At 48.1% G+C, this 16,945-nt stretch overlaps 1 protein-coding gene across 1 annotated transcript; it reads right to left on the bottom strand.

Moving 5' to 3' along the window:
- Window positions 1–3,785: 3,785 nt before the first annotated feature.
- USE1 (unconventional SNARE in the ER 1) lies at window positions 3,786–10,703 on the bottom strand. The gene is made up of 8 exons (XM_071578227.1): window positions 10,542–10,703; window positions 10,039–10,088; window positions 9,435–9,513; window positions 8,150–8,302; window positions 7,914–7,932; window positions 7,189–7,219; window positions 6,800–6,962; window positions 3,786–5,793 (listed from the first exon to the last, which is right to left on the bottom strand). The coding sequence occupies exons 1-8, from the start codon at window positions 10,677–10,679 to the stop codon at window positions 5,611–5,613; spliced, it is 816 nt and encodes a 271-aa protein (XP_071434328.1). The 5' UTR covers window positions 10,680–10,703; the 3' UTR covers window positions 3,786–5,610.
- Window positions 10,704–16,945: the final 6,242 nt, after the last annotated feature.

Raw genomic sequence — 16,945 nt, forward strand, 5'->3', positions numbered from 1 at the left:
GTCCTACTGCTCTGCTCTACAGATGCCTCCATATGAAACCAATCCAAGTGTACCAACTTCCTGACAGATCCCAGCCCCTCCAGATCAGCGCTGCCAGGAACTGAAGTCCTTGGAAGCCCATCCCTGGCAGCCACATCCCTGGAGCAGGAACAAATAGGGAAGGTGAAGCAAAACCAGCCTGGCATTGCAGCAGTGACATCCTTGTACTGACACAAGTGCACATGGAGAGAGGACAGGGCTCAGCTTCCCCATCACCAACATTTGCTGAAAGCTTCACACCTGGAAAACTAAATACATCTTCCTCTCTATGCACTGGAACCAAAGTCACAAGGGCAGATTTTAGGTTGTGGTTTTTTAACCTTCCTAATTAATCAATCTAGGAACAGTCAAGGAACACAAACCTTGTGGCCAAAAGGAGCTTTAGAGCAGTTGACTCACCAAAAATGTACATTGGTACTAGTTCTAAATACTAAATAGCTGAAAGACAGTTCAGGAGCCAAAGCCACACAGCAGAAGGCCAAGCTGAGGGTCAGAATTCTCCCTTTCTCTTCACCCATTCAGTGGTGGTCTTCTCTCAACAACAGGTTGCAGCTGCCTGGGTGAAGAGTTACCCCATGGCCAGGGTTGCTTGTTTTTGTGGATTTCCAGACACAATTTCCTGCTCACAAGTTTCTCACCGTGCAGTACTCACGTTGTGCAGCCTCTTGTCCTTTGAAGATGCAGCAGAGCTGCTGCTGAAGCCAACAATAGCCAAGATTCTGCACCACTGGCAGGATGTTGCTGCAAAGGTTACAGAATTGACTTCTCAGTGACTAAACCTAAAGCTGAGAATACAGGAGAGCTGACCTTGAAAAATTATCTCATCCTGTTCAGAGTCACACAGAACATTTGCCAAATCTCTTGATATAAAATATTTCACGTCATGGATTGACAGAGTTCCTTTCTTACCCTTCCTTCCGTCCACACCAAATCCGATAAGTGACTCTTCTCTTCTCGATGGGAGAAGGCTCAGAGGATGGAGATCCGGTCACTTTACGTGCTAAGGACACAAGTCCCAGCTTTTTACTGTTGAAACAGGAAACATTGTCAGATCCTTCTGGAGGATTCTATTGTTACATGAGCAAATAAAATTCTGGCCAAGGTGAAAATGGCAGAGGGCATCTCTCTGCTACATGCAGGTCTAAGACCCTGGAGATGAAGGATGCAAAGGAAATCACAACTCTCCGTGACCAGCTGCAGCACTGCCTTATTTTATCCTTTTTTGTCTGGTTTCTGGGTTTGTTCAATTTGATTTTTGGATGTCACAGAGGCAGACAAAATACTGGACTTTGCATTCTTTGCCAGAGCATTTTTGGTCTAACTCAGCATCAAACTTTTCCTCTTGGAAGAACCAAATACCAGTGAGAGCTCCCACCGTGGGCTGGCAAGTGGGGCTTGGAGTTGTGTGACAAATTTGGCCTTCTCATCCTCCATCCTCTCCTACGGCTTCTGCCCCACCCCTGGACCAGCCCCAGGTGTGGTTTGCACAACCTGCTGCCAGGCACCCTCTTCTTTATCAGCCACCACGTGCGAGGCAGCGGCCGCAGCCGCATCACCCACGCACAGCACGGGCACAGCAGAACAGCCACGGCCATGCTGGCTCCATCCACAGCTCACACCCTCCTACTGTGGTCCTCTGTTTCCGTACACTAATGCACGTTTTTGCTGATGCAGAGGCTAATTTGGAGGGACTGCTGGCCCTGCTGGCAGCAGGGATTGACAAACCCCACGTGCCCCTCGCTGCTTTAGCTCCCGGGCTGCATTTTGGAGGACCCAGAACTCCCAGTTCCCGTTCGATAACCGGTTTGTTCTGTCGCTGGGAGACACGCCCTCCCTCTGTAAATGTTACAAACCAGGCGTATCTGATCCATTATTCACCAACTGCTGCTGCTGCTTCCCACTTCCAGCTCCTATTAGAGGGAGCGCTCATGCCAGAAATGTCACGGTGGCATCATGTGACAGGTGGTATTGATTTAGCTGTGGCGGGTTTTAATGTCACTCCTGTTCAATGGGACACAGGGCGAGAGCACAGGGAGCCTCAGCAGTGGGGCAGGTCAGGACAGGAGCTCCCAGCCAGCCCTGCACAGCCTGCAGGGCTTGGGAATGGCAGAGACTCTGCTGCAGACCAGGATATTTCAGTACCTGCCACCAGCTGCTAGAGCATCGTGGTTACATTTGTCTTCATGATTCATAGAACTCCAAAATGGTTTGGGTTAGAAGGGACCTGAAAGCCCATCTACTCCCACCCCCTGCCATGGGCAGGGACACCTCCCACCAGCCCAGGTTGCTCTAAGCCCTGTCCACCCTGGCCTTGGACACTTCCAGGGATGGGGCAGCCACAGCTGCTCTGGCCAAATTGTGCCAGGGCCCCACACCCTCACAGGGAGGAATTTCTGTAAAAGTAACTAGATTGCAACTATTAATCATAAGACTTGATTCATGGCAGGTTTAGAGCAGACAAAGAGAAGGGATTGTCACGCAGTGAACGCCCAGGAGCAGAACCCTGCTCTGCCCACTCCCTCATTTTCACTCTTTACAAGGTAATTCCCTTTTGGCAGAATAGCTGCCAGTTTTGGAAGGCTACTCCCAGGCTCTCAAGTCTGATGCACAGAGACTGAAAAGTACACCCCAGGGGACACGTGCCCAAAACCAGCTGGGCCTGCCAGGCCACAGGAGCCGCTGTATCCGTGTTCTTCTTGTGCCATTCCAACCTATTACCTGCAAACAACCCTTCCAGAACATCCCATCTGGCTGGGACTGAGGACTCTGCTTAAACACTGAGTATTGTAACACACAGTCTCTGCCACCAAGGATGTTTGCCAGAAAAGCTTAGACTGACCCAGAGTCCCTGCTGCTGCCAGACTCTGAATCAGAGCATTCACCGGCCTGACATAACCCAAACCTCCAAAGATTTTTGATTTCATTTTCCTTGCTGTCTCAAAGTGGGTAGTCTGCCAAGAAGCCAAGCAAGGCCCAGCCCTGTGCCTGATAAACATCTCTCCATCTGGATTTCCCAAGCCTTTGGGAAAGTTAAGCAACTCTCACAGAGAGTGATTTCTATATATAACATTATTCTGTGGAGAGCAGCACACCCGAGCCCCGTGCCATGGAATGGGGCTGAGGCTGGAGCAGCACAGCATCCACCACCCCCCATGGGTTAGTCAAAAATAAGAACTGTCATTCATTTGGGAAATGTCACAAAGCTTTGAGTCATTGTTTATTCTAAATACTACCGGCACCCATCTTCAAAGTGGTGTTGAATTACTGTAATTGCTAAATGAACTCAAGGAAAGGAAGGCAACAAATGCTGTGTGCAGGGATTGCTGGCTGCTGAGCCAAGGGATCCGTTGGGTTTGGGACAGGAGGGAACATTCTTCCACCCAGGCAGAGAACCCCCAGGAAGCAGAGGGAGGCTCAGGGCTCAACGGCCACGAGATAACAAAAGGTGTTATAAGTTACAGGGTTCAATCCCGCCAGTTCATTCTTCAAAACAACAAACACTCATGAAACGTTAACAGTCAAAAGTTAAACAGTTTCTGAACTCACTCTGTGCAGGCTTCTTTGGAAAGCAATTGCTGTGACTTGGAGGGGTGGATGTTTTCCTGGGCACAAGCTGTCACTGATAGTTCTCCTTCTGGTCTTTCCAACTGAGGTCTTAATTTATAAGTGCCAAAAATTACAGGCAACACATGGCTAATAGCAAAATTCAGCTTTAAACTGGTCTGCAATGATGCACCAAATCTTTGGCAAGCTAGAAAAAAATAATTTATTTCAAGTAATAAAGTGGAAAACGTTATAGACCATGAAGCATTCATGTTGCATCCCAAAAATCTCACACGAAAAACATTCCAGCACCACATGCAGCCTCTAAGAGCTGAAATGCCTGTGGTGAAAGTAGTAAACAATTAGAACTGAAAAATAGTTTGGTGACAGAGCATTGACTAATGAAGCCCAGTGAAATGTCAAACATTACAGCTGAAGAAAAACAAGTGGGAAAAGTAGAAATGTCCATAAATCGACTGCTACAACTATAAATCTCTATAAAGTTCAAGGTAAGTAACAAGTTTGCTTGAACAGGAGTGTATCACATACATCAAATAAAAAAGTTGTGCTTCATATTATATTTATAAATTGATTCCATAAGTGAATGGCATAGTAAATAGCAAATATCTTGTTAAATGAACAGAAATATTTTATGTAAAAGGTGTTAGCTGTCTCATTAACAGCTGGGTTTGGACAGGACAGGCACAGCTCTGACACAGAGCCTGGTGCTTTGGGATGTGTTCCAAGCAAAGCTGGGTTTTCTGAAGAACCCAGCAGTGACAAACAGCTCTTCTCTCACCTCCTCCTGGCCCGGGACTGCTGGGATCACCGGTCAGGGCTGGAACACCCCCTCTGGTGGTTCCAAACAGCAACAGAAAAGGCTGAAGCGCACAGGGGGTCAGCTGGTGCCCTGCTCTCCTCAGAGGGACACACCTCACACCTGAACACCAACCCCCTCCTCAGGAGGGCTCCACAAACACCACCAAACAAGGGTTTGCTTTCAGCTCACCACAAGCACCTACAACGCTGTCACACAAACTCTGCTTTACTGCAGAGCCAAAGTTTTCCTGCCATTAGCAGTGTTTTTAAAAATATTAATTCTAGTTCATGTGTTTTATTGTAGCAAACTCTTAAGACATTTGACAGGAACACTCGACCAGAATAATTTGTTTCAAAAGGAAAGGCTGAGTATTTTTTTAATTATTGCTCCCATCTTGAAGACACCACCTTCCTCTGCTCTCACCTTACAGGGAAAACATGTTTGCACAGGTGAGGTCTGTGCCACCTGCAGTTCTGTGTGTGCAGTTCTACAGTGCAGGGTCAGGGTGTTTTCCTCATGAAACGGCATCAACATAACAATGAGAAGGGAGAACATTTGTACATACAGAAGGGAAGCAAACATTGCAACAGCAAGCAACTCCAGACCTACAGGAAGCCTAAACTGGAGAAGATTGTGAAGTCCAAAGTCCCAAATATCCACCTGAGAAGAAGGTGAGCCTGAGAAGGGTTTTACCTGTTGATACTCTGAATCTGAGCCAGGCAAGCACCTCAATGGCAGAATTCTCTTCCTGCACCTACAGCTGTGTATGTACAGGGCTGAAACTAAATATCCTGTTGGCAGCAAGTCCTAGGTCAGCACAGAAAAGCTGTGAAGAGTGTAAGACTTCACTTGTTATTTATATTCATGTTGACTAAATGTCTTTTAAGAGTCAAAACATTTGCCACAACCACATTAAAAATGACTGCATTTACCCAGTAACGACCTTGTTAGCAGCTCAGTGTGAATATCTCAGCTCTTCCCTCAACAGGCAACAACAGTCACCAGGTAAACTGTAACCAACTATCCAAGTGTGGAAAACCTTTCCCACGAAACCCTCCACTGCCTGCACAAAGAAGAGATACCAGGGTAGGCCTTGGACAGCCTCTTTAAGGACATGACAAGTAGCAAAGACATTGACTGCTGACAGTTCTCACACCACATGAGCTTTCCAACTGCCCAGCTGGCAGCTTCAAGTAAAATAAAAATCATCACTTTAATTTGGGGAAAATCCTGATGAAGAGAATCATGCTGATGAATATAAAGCAAACTACAATCAGCATTAGCCACAGCAGCCAGTTGACAGATTTCTTGGCGTGCTGTTCCAGGCGGTCGGACTCGTCCTTGAGCTTCTCGAAGTTCTGGTCTGCCATCCTGAGGGAATGGGACAGTGTCTGTGGAGCAAAGACAGCAAACAGTGGCACACTCAGGGCTGCAGGTCTGGCTGAGGTTTTCCCCAAAAGAGGAATCATAGAATGGATTGGGTTGGAAAAGACCTCCGAGATCATCAAGTCCAACCCTTGGTCCAACTCCAGTCCCTTTACCAGATCATGGCACTCAGTGCCACGGCCAAGCTCAGCTGAAAAACCTCCAGGGATGGGGAATCCACCCCCTCTCTGGGCAGCCCATTCCAATCCCTGAGCACTCTCTCTGCAAAGAGTTTTGTTCTGATATCCAACTTAAATTTCCCCTGGCAGAGCTTGAGCCCATCGTGCCCCCTTGTCCTATTGCTGAGTGCCTGGGAGAAGAGACCAACCCACACCTGGCCAGAACTTCCCTTCAGGTAGTTCTAGACAGTGCTGAGGTCACCTCTGAGCCTCCTCTTCTCCAGGCTGAACACCCCCAGCTCCCTCAGCCTCTCCCCACAGCACTTGTGCTCCAGTCCCTTCTCCAGCCTCATTGCTCTTCTCTGTCCAGCATGTCTGCACTCACTGAACAGGTGTCATGGTTTTTCCTGAACCTACAATGTTTTTTTCCAAAACAATATCTGAACTGTGCAAAGGAGGAACCACAGAATATGCTGAGGTGAAGGAGTTCCCCAAGGATCATCCAGCCCAACCCCTGTCCCTGCCCAGGACACCCCAAGAATCCCACCCTGTGCCTGAGAGCATTGTCCAAACCTCTTGACCATCTCATTATCAGGCATACAAGTATCAAACACATCAATTATAAGTACCCTATGAAATCCTCTCAGCTCCCTCAGCTGTTTTGGCCTCCCCAGCCCGTGCCCACTGCTGTGCCCACCCTTCTCCAGGAAATTGCACACAGACAGCAGCAGGCAGGTATTGCCTCCAGTTTCCCCACTGTAATCCCACTTGGAATCAAGTTACAGGGATAGGATTTCACTCATTAGCACCTCAACCTGGAAAACTGAGGGGTTACAGCTCCAACGTGCCCTACCTGGTTGTCCTGTTTGATCACGTTCTGTGCAGCCAGAGTGTTGTTCTTGAGGCTGCGAGCCAAGCTGAGCATCTCCTCCGCCAGCTTCTCCTGCATGTCCTGGTGGTGCTGCAGCACAGCATCCAGCTCCACTGCCGACTGCTTCTCGTCGGATGTGAGGCCTCTGCAACAGCACAAGGGGGAAAAAAGGGCTTTGAACCTCCTCCTGGGGCCATCTCCCAAGGTTTCCCCTGACCCTGCAACTCTATGGTACAACAAGGCCAGTTATGTCATTATATTTTGGTTTCTATCAGCAGACATTTCCCAAATAAAGAGTATCTTGGATTTAAAGGTCATTGGGAAAACAGTTTCCAAAATGCTGAGGATTACAATGAGGAATTTTGACTTACTTTCGCTTCCTTATGTTCAACTCCTCAGAATCTGAAAAAAAAAAGGGTTAAAGTTGTGTTTTAGCACATTATAAATTCCCATGCAATCACAAGTCTTCTGGAAGGGATTTTCAGATGTTCAAATCCTACTTGGCCTCCACCCTGAGGAATATGGATGTCAAATGCCCACCTGCTTTCTGCAGGGAAAAGAGGGCATGTAACATCAAAAGAGGGAGAAAAACCCCAGATGAATCACATCCCTGAGGGCAGGGTTGAAGCCTTGGTGTTCTTTCAGGACATGTTACATTGGCCCAGCTCCAGCCACCATAACAGTAGCCATGGAAACCACAAATTAATTCCTCCCAGTTCCCTAAGTGAAAAACATGGCTGTGTATTCCAGGGGAACTGAACAACGCCTACTCCAAGTGCCCAGAATCACATGATTTGCTCAGAGCAGAAGGGAACAGGAACAACAACAAACTGTCCTTGCTAATTGTGTAATTAGAATGTCTGTTTCTGTATAAATGCCACAAAAAGAGGTTCCTACAAGTCCCTGATGCCATTGGTAACACTTGGACTTTCATCTGGTTTTGGGTTCATTTGACTTTAAAATCTGCTACCTTGAAAAAAAATGGGCCACTAAATTAAAAGCACACCTTGGGCAATCTTTAATTCCTGACCTTCCTCCTCCTCTCCCTGTAAGACTCAAATTGAGTAAAGTTGGAGAAAACAACAATCAAACTTACCATTGGTAGCCAAGGGGTCCTGGGAGGCAAAAAGAGAACGAAACCAGCAGGTTACAAAGGGTCAGTGTTAAGATCCAGCCCTCCAGGCCTGGCAAAGTGCCTGTGCCCAAGATTCACACCATCCAAACGGGAAAAAAGGTGACCCCCCAGCCTGGGACACAGCTCAGGCACAGCCAGCTGAACACAACAAGGGCAATCTGTGAAGCACAGCAAAGAAGCAGCAGCACCAAACCTACTGTGCCAAGCAGCTCACTCCTCATCTGGCCCGTGCAGCGAGCCTTGGCCTGCAGGTGGACTGTTTTGGTGGCCGGGGTTCTCTCCTTGGCTGTCGTGGGGGTGCGCCCGGGGGCCAGGAACTGGTTTGCCAGAGCCTTCTCCGTGGGTGAGGACTGTGAGTGGGAAGGAACAGCGGAAGGTCATGGATGTCACAGGCACCTGGGGGGGTGACCACCCTAATCCTTGTTGCATCCTTCTCCTTCCCACAGAGAAGTCACCCTGACCAGCAGCACTGCTGTAACCCCATGAGCTGAAAAGCCCAGCTTATTGGGCTTTCCCAGCTCTGCAGGAGCACCTGGAACCACCCAGAGAGGGGTCAGGGCTGAAGGAACAACAGCAAGGCTGGAAGAAGGGACTGGAGCACAAGTGCTGTGGGGAGAGGCTGAGGGAGCTGGGGGTGTTTAGCCTGGAGAAGAGGAGGCTCAGAGGTGACCTCAGCAATGTCTGGAACTGCCTGAAGGGAAGTTCTGGCCAGCTGGGGGTTGGTCTCTTCTCCCAGGCACTCAGCAATAGGACAAGGGGGGCTCAAGCTCTGCCAGGGGAAATTGAAGTTGGAGATCAGAAAAAAATTCTTTGCAGAGAGAGTGCTCAGGGATTGGAATGGGCTGCCCAGAGAGGGGGTGGATTCCCCATCCCTGGAGGTTTTTCAGCTGAGCTTGGCCGTGGCACTGAGTGCCATGATCTGGTAAAGGGACTGGAGTTGGACCAAGGGTTGGACTTGATGATCTCAGAGGTCTCTTCCAACCCAATCCATTGTATGATTCTATGGATGTGGCACTGAGTGAGAATCCACCACGTCTTGATCCAACCCTACTGTGATCACCAGCCCAGGGCACGGAGTGCCCTGGGCTGGTGATCACAGTGGGGTTGGACCAAGGGTTGGACTTGCTGATCTTGGAGGGCTTTTCCAACCCAATCCATTCTATGATTCTGGCACCATCCAGAGAGGGGTCAGGGCTGAAGGGCCTGCCCCTGCACCTCACAGCAAAGGAGGGAGAAGGATGTGGGCAAGGTGTATTTTGCTTTTGAAAAGGAGCAAAGAAGTTTCAGAGTTCGTGCAACATCTTCTTTTAACCAAACATGGATCCAATATATTTATTCACAGTTTTACCAAGGACTGCCTGGTAAGATTTTAACAACTGTTATTTTGAGACACAAGCTAAAAGTAAACACAGAAACCAGGCAATAAGGTGAATATAAGAACAGAACACTAAAGTCTTTTCAAGCTGAACTAGTAGATCTTACCAATTTTTCAGCTTCCAGGAGGCCCTTCAGGAAGTCCACTTTGCGGGAATATTCATTCAGCAGCTCAGGGGCTGGCTTGCTATGGGAATTGAAAGATAATAAAAGGAAAACCAAAAGTTACCAGCATTTCCTGCTGTTCAGGTGCCTTTCCAAATAAAATAAGATAGAAAAAAACCCCACATGGTTCTTCAAAGAAGCACCTTTAAGAGGTGCAGCCTCAGGACAGGGACACATTTGCAACCCCCTGCAAATGAGCTTTTCCAAGGCAGGGAGCACTCAGGGCACAGGGAAGGACGTGCTGTGGTGTCTGTGGGCTGGGCTAAGGGACTATCAAACCACGTAATCGTTAAGGTTGGAAAAGACATCCAGGACCATCAATCCAACCTTCAGCTGAATCCCCCCATTCCCACTGAACCACACCACACAAAGTGCCACATCCACTCGCTTTCTGAACACTTCCAGAGGCAGTGACTGCACAGCTCCCCTGGGCAAACCACTCCAGCGCTTACCCGCTCTTACAGTGAGGAGATTTTCCCTCAATATCCAACCTGAACCCCCCTTGGCACAGTCCGAGGCTGTTCCCCTGTGCCCACCGCGGCCTCACCTGTGCTGCTGCTGCAGCTGCCGCAGCATGTCCTGCAGGGCCGCCACGTACTGCGGGGGAAAAGGGAAAGAAATAAATAATGGCAGAGGCTGCGGGTTCGACAGCGCACAGAGGGGGCCTGAGGGGCCGAGGGGGCCTGAGGGGCCGAACCGCGGGGTGTTGGGGGGCAGAACCGCGGGGTGTTGGGGGGCAGAACCGCGGGGTGTTGGGGGGCAGAACTGGGAGGTACTGGGGGGCAGAACTGGGGGGGACTGGGGGGCAGAACTGGGGGGGACTGGGGGGGGGCAGAACTGGGGGGGACTGGGGGGCAGAACTGGGGGGGACTGGGGGGCAGAACCGCGGGGTGTTGGGGGGCCGAACTGAGGGTTCCTGAGGGGCCGAACCGCGGGGAGTATTTATTTGGGGCAAAACGACGGTGTATCAGGGGCAGAACTGAGGGTTCCTGAGGGTTCCTGAGGGTCCCCGGGGGTTGCTGAGGGGCAGGGGGGGCCGGGCAACCTCACCTTCTCCAGCCGCCACTCCTCGGGGTCCCGCCGCTCCGCCGCCATCGCCTCACAGCGGCTCAGCAGCCGCACCATGTTTACTTCCAGCCGCGTCGCGGCCATGGCCAGCCCAGCCCCGCCTCCAACGCCGCCCGCCATCTTGGGGCGGGCCCGGACCCGCCTCAGGCGCCGCCCGCCATCTTGGGGCGGGCCCAGACCCGCCTCAGGCGCCGCCCGCCATCTTGGGGCGGGGAGGGAAGTGCTGGGCGCGCGTTCCGGCCGCGCTTTATTTAAAAATACACCCTCGAATCAACCTCAAACCAAACCACAACCGACCTAAAACTGCCCCAAAGCGCTCCCGTCCCATGCGCGCAGAGAGACTCAGCTGCGATGTTGAGCAGTGAACACTGTGGTGGCTGACAGGACACGAGGTCAGGAGTTGTGTGTTAAAAAGTCACAGGTCAGACTCATTAGGTAACCAATTTATAATCTGTTCACTGAATGAACTAACTCAGGGACCCCTCAAGAAAAAAGATTTTGTCCCTTCTCCATAAAATCATCTGGTCTTTACTAATTTTAATCAGAACTGTACTAACTTTGTATTTTATAGTAATATTTTATTTTAGCTTGTATCTTAGTTTGTTAGGGATCTTAGCCATGCAGAGCTTTAGACAAAGAGGAATTTAACCCTGTAAGCTGAACTTTAAGAAATAAACCTTAAATAAACTTAAATAAATAAACCTTAAAGAAATAAACCTAAATTAAGAAATAAACTCTAAGAAATAAAAGCTTGTTTAAATTGGAGGCAAAGCTGTAAGAAATAAATCAGAAAACTTGTCAAGGCTGAGGCTTGAAGCTGTAACATTTAGTTAAAAGGAAACAAAGAGCTGTAGAGGTAAGAGCAGCCCATTAGATCTGTTAAAAGTCACCCAAAATACCCTGCGTAACTTTGGGGAGGAGTTCTCAGTTGTAACTAAGTATATAAACCTGGAAACACAAAACTCTCCTTAAATAAGTCTTTGGTGGAATTATCCCCCGTGTTCCCAGCGCTGAATAAAAGGAAGAATTTTGTTCTGTGCTATTGGATTTGATTGTTTCTTAACTTACTCTTCTCCTTTTGTGTTTTGTTTGTGTCCTGAAATACTGTTTAGTGTGAAGTCAGAGTTCTGTGTCTCTCAGAGCAGTATTGTCAGGAAATAAATTTGGTATCCTTGCTGAGACAATCACAAGGAGTAGGAGACCAGCAGGTTCTCCTCAAACCTCTGTAATGATCAGACATTCCCAGATGGAAGAGTTGACTTTTACAGTCACACCCCCCTGAGCAGACCCTCCCAGCTGTCACTGCTGCTGTAGCTCTGCCCTGGGTTTGTCACTTGGAGAGAAGTGACATCTGCACTCTGGTTTCCTCTTTGGAAAGTGCTGGCTGGGATGTTGAGCAATGACATCCCTTTGGTGGCTGGCAGGGGACAAGGTCAGGAAATGTGTGTCCAAAGGCCCAGGTCAGCACGGAGGGTCAGCTCCTCTGGGCTGGCAAGAAGCTGCTGCCACCATTTTTAGGGAGCTCTTTTGGCCCAAATGCTTCCTGAGGCCACTTCCTCTGTCTTACCAGACTGTGTGTCTGAAACCAATGGCTGTGGGGGGAAAAAGGAAATCTGCCAAAGGCTCTCCCTTGAGCTGGCTGAGTAACCTGAGAGGAAAATGTGCCAGGACACAAAGGGATTGCTGTTTTTAGAGTGTTAGTGAAGGCACATCTTTGGCACCTGAGAGCCCAAGGGGGCAACCTTTGATCCTGGCTCAAAGCTCAATTGTGTCTTTGAACCAGTGGGTCTGGGAAATTGCCATTTTTCAGCCCAGAATTGAAGATGGAAGAAGATTCCTCCCGGAGAAAAGGTGCCAGGACAGAAAGGGATTGCAGCTTTTAGAGTGTTAATGGAGACGCATCATTGGCACCTGAGAGCCCAAGGCTGCCACCTTTGATCTTGGGGCAAAGCTCAGTCGTTCTTGGCACAAGAGGGTCTGGCAGATTGCCATTTTCCAGCCAAGAATTGAAGAGGGATAAGGATCCTTCACAGACAAAAGGTGCCAGGAAACAAAGGCCTTGCTGTTTTTGGAGTGTTAGGGAAGGCCCATCATTGGCACCTGAGAGCCCAAGGCTGCCACCTTTGATCTTGGGGCAAACTTGAATCGTTCCTTGGCCCCAGTGGCTCTGACAAAATCTCATTTTTGTCCCAAGAATTGCAGATGAACGAAGATTCCTCCCAAACAAAAGGTGCCAGGAAACAAAGGCCCTGCTGCTTTTGGAGTGTTAGGGAAGATGCATCATTGGCACCTCAGAGCCCAAGGCTGCCACCTTTGATCTTGGCACAAAGCTCAAGCATTCCCTGGCACAGCTGGATGTGGGAAATTCCCATTTTTGAGCCAAGAATTGAAGATGGACCAAGATTTCTCCAGACAAACAGTGCCAGTACACAGGGGGCTTGCTGCTTTTGGAGTGTTAGGGAAGGTGCATCATTGGCACCTCAGAGCCCAAGGCTGCCACCTTTGATCTTGGCACAAAGCTCAATTGTTCCTTGGCACCAGTGGGTCTGGTGAGTTGCGATTTTTCAGCCAGGAATTGAAGATGTATAAGGATTTCCCCCAGACAAATGGGAGCAGGACACAAAGGCCCTGCTGCTTTTGGAGTGTTACAGAAGGTGCATCGTTGGCACCTGAGAGCCCAAGGCTGCCACCTTTGATCTTGGCCAAAGCTCCGTCGTTCTTGGCACAAGAGGGTCTGGCAAATTGCCATTTTCCAGCCAAGAATTGAAGAGGGATAAGGATCCTTCACAGACAAAAGGTGCCAGGAGACAAAGGCCTTGCTGTTTTGGAGTGTTAGGGAAGGCCCATCATTGGCACCTGAGAGCCCAAGGCTGCCACCTTTGATCTTGGGGCAAAGCTCAATCGTTCTTGGCACCAGTGGGTGTGGTTACCAGGAGAATGTGAAGACAACAAGCCCGTGGTATTCCCAGTGTGGATCACTGGGATTGTGGCTCACCAGGTCTCTTTGCAATGTAGCAGCAGACGAGTCTCTCCTCCATGTGCTTTTTGCTGATGCTCAATGACATGGGAGCTGCTCCAAAACCACTTTGCACACTTGGCACACTAGTGGGGCATCTGCCCTGTGTGCAGGTGCTGGTGGGAGATGAGGCTGAAGCTGTTGCAGGAGCTCTTCCAGCATCCCAAACACCCCTTGAAGGTGCTTCATTGTGCTTGTTTAGGCAACGCTTCATCTTGTACACTGAAGAGTGTAGAGTCATTTTGATGAGAGCCCTGCCTGCCAGCAAACCAGATTTGTCCTCAGGGCACAGGGTATAAAACGAAAGGGGCTTTTTTTAAAGACAGGTGTATGACTGGACATTGCCAGCAGGGAACAGTTACCTTCTATTATTTTGGCCCCTGAGAGGTTGTGTAATGAGTTTTGTAAGAATTGGGATTCCTGTTTGAAGGAGGCAGAACTGGTTGATGTAGTGAAACCTTTCCAAGGGGTGTCAGTAGGGAAACAAAAAGGAAGTGAATGCTTGTTATGGGTTTAGTGAGGTGTTGGCCTAAAATTAGGCTTTAGATTTCAGAGTAGGCCTGAGACTATCAGCTGACTTGAGCTGGGCTGGGCCAGCTGACAGCTGGGTGCTGTAAGCCAATGGTATTCCATACCATATTCTGATATTTTCTCAAAATATAAAAGCTGGTATAGGAGGAGTTCCTCAGTTCCTCTTGGCTGCTCGTCTGGGAAAGATGTATCATCTTGTTCTCCTGAACCAGGCCTAGCACCTCACCCCTAGGGTATCTTAGGGGAGTAAATTGTTTGTTCTTAGTCTTCCTCTCTGCTTGAGTCTGTCCCTCTGAGCACTGAGTTCTCTGGAGTGATTTGTAGCTAAAATAGTGGGATTTGTGTTCAGTGGGGAGCAGGGAGTTATTTTTTGTTATTTCTAACTTGTGTAATTGTGTGTTATATTGTAGTTTTCTTTTAACTTTCTCTTTTCTGTATAAATATATGTGAACCTGTTTTGAGTTTCCAGGTTTTTTTCCTTTCTCCCTTTCCTCAGCAGAAGGGGAGGGAGGGTAACACTCTGTATTGGGCAGCTCAACCCAAGGCAGTGCTCCAGCAAGATGAGGATGGATTTTACTGGCCTCATAGGGAAAGGAGTGTCAACAGAGAGAACAAACATGTGAGGGTAAGTTTAATTCAGAGGAGCAAAGCTCAGTGAATTGCAGGGGAAAATACTTGTGTTGCAATGTTAAAATCAACCATTGATGTACAAGTTTGACACTTCTCAAACAGGAGCAGAAAAAGCAGCTGGCCAGGTAGGCCACTAAAATACTGAGAGCAAAAGGGTCAAGTAAATAGAAAAACTTCATGATGTGATTGCACAGGCAGGGATGGACAGGAATCATGTGAAACAGGGTGGAGATATCTGGTATTTAACTGATTTGGACAGTAGCTGGGAGGGTGAAGGGTTTACTTAAGCAAAGCAATAATACACAGGAGACTGGAAGCTGATCCCAGTGGTTGTCCAGTTAGGTGTGATGTTGTGGATGATTTTACTCAGCATGAGATTAACAGTATGATAGATAGATTTAAGATTTAGCCTGGAGAATCTTCAATTCAATTTGAAATAGGATGATGGAGAGTGCTTCACATGCATGTAAGTGTCATTCTGACTTTACTGATAAAAGAAACAGGAAACCCCATAGGAGAAGTCACAAAGAAAATCCAACAGTTGGAGGAGATTTGGGGAAATGGGGACCCAAACGACATAGGAGAGGGCAATAACAGGAATGGTGAGGTGACAGAGAATTGAATATCTCTAAAGGAAATGTTTGCTGCCTTGCTGAGAGATGGCCTGGCTCAAGATAAGATGGATGGGCTCCTGACTAATGAGATGCAGAGATCAGACAAGAAGTGTGGGTTAAGAAAACCTGTTCAAAAAGTAAAGAATTCGGGCTCAGGCCAAAAGGATGACATGATGCATGGAGCAATTGGACCTCCTTCTCCCTTCCATGAACCTCAAAGGGACAGTGCTCTGGCCAGTGGAGGACTCTCCTCGTTGGTGAGTCAATGGCTCTGGGGGACAAAAGGGAATGGGATCAGTGTGCCAATCTCTGCTGGTGGCCAGATGTCAGAAAGTTGCAAGAATTGAAAGAATTGAAAACAGAATGAGATGAAGGCCAAGCTCCAGCACAAGGGTGGGTGAGAAAAGACTATTGTCCTCACATGGGGCTTCAAATTTATTGGAAAAATAGATCTTGTCAAATATGTAAGGCCCCTGTGGATACTGAAGTGCAGGCCTCTTTAATTTATGGTAGTCCTAAAAAGTTGAAAGGGTAAAAAATTTTGATTACAGAATTAGGTGACAAACAAATTGAACCCATACAGATAAAAATTGAGATGAAAATTGGCAATTGGCCAAAGCAAACTCCTCCAGTGAGGATTGTTCCTGTCCCTGAGAACTGGAACTGATATTTTAAAGGCACAGACTTTACCACTTAGCTGATGGTAAGTACCAATTGGAAACAGGATATGCATATCAGTTTTACTTGGGAAAGCTAAAATATCTCTGGTACAAATTCCACCTGCCACCAAAGGAGTAACAAATGAACCAACATCATATACCAGGAGGACATGAAGAGATCTCACACACCAATAAGAGTTTACTAGATGTTGAAACCAACAGCCACTGCCTTTAATAATCCTATCTGGCCTGTTAAAAAGAATGATGGAATGTGGCAAATGACAGCAGACTATGAGGAGTTTGACGAATTTACCCCACCACTGGCAACTGTGGTACCAGATACTGTCACTATAAATGAGGAAAGATGATGACACCCTAGAACTTGGAATGCAGTAACTGACTTAGCTAATGCTTTCTTTACAATCCTCGTTGCTGAGGAACATTGGGATCACTTTGCTTTTCTTTGGCCAGGCAGGCAGTACTCGTTTGCCCACTTACTTGGAGGGTGGCTCCATAGTCCCACCTTCTGCTATTGAATTGTGGCAGAACACCTGGACAAAATGTCCTAAACAGAGATGCTACAAGACACACATTATAAGGATGATATAATGATTCAAGGAGAAACTGAGCAGGAAGTACAAGAACAATTAGAGTTAGTGTGGCACCATATGAAAAGTAAGGGGTGGGAGGTTGATAAAAAGAATTCAAGAACCTACTCAAGCCCTAAAACTTTTAGGAATGTAGAGACATTGTGGTCATTGGCAAGTTATTGCCCAGGGCTAGAGAGATTTCAGATTTTGTTACTCCACAGATAAAGATGGAAACCCAGTGGTTTAACAGTTTCTTGGCTTTTGGCAGCATAATGTCCTCATTTGGAGTAAATACTTGCCCCAAGGTGTCCCCAAAACAAATACTTGCCCCGAGGTGTCCCTCACC

Source organism: Pithys albifrons, chromosome 27 (assembly GCF_047495875.1).
Source record: "Pithys albifrons albifrons isolate INPA30051 chromosome 27, PitAlb_v1, whole genome shotgun sequence".
Taxonomy (NCBI): domain Eukaryota; kingdom Metazoa; phylum Chordata; class Aves; order Passeriformes; family Thamnophilidae; genus Pithys; species Pithys albifrons.

Bases quoted from the DNA above. Each gene is read 5' to 3' on its own strand.
- USE1 (XM_071578227.1), bottom strand. From the start codon at position 10,679: ATGGCGGGCGGCGTTGGAGGCGGGGCTGGGCTGGCCATGGCCGCGACG. The intron at 8,303-9,434 runs GTAAGATCTACT...TCCCACTCACAG, and splicing joins TCCTGGAAGCTGAAAAATTG to TCCTCACCCACGGAGAAGGC. The intron at 5,794-6,799 runs GTAGGGCACGTT...TTTGCTCCACAG, and splicing joins TGATCAAACAGGACAACCAG to ACACTGTCCCATTCCCTCAG.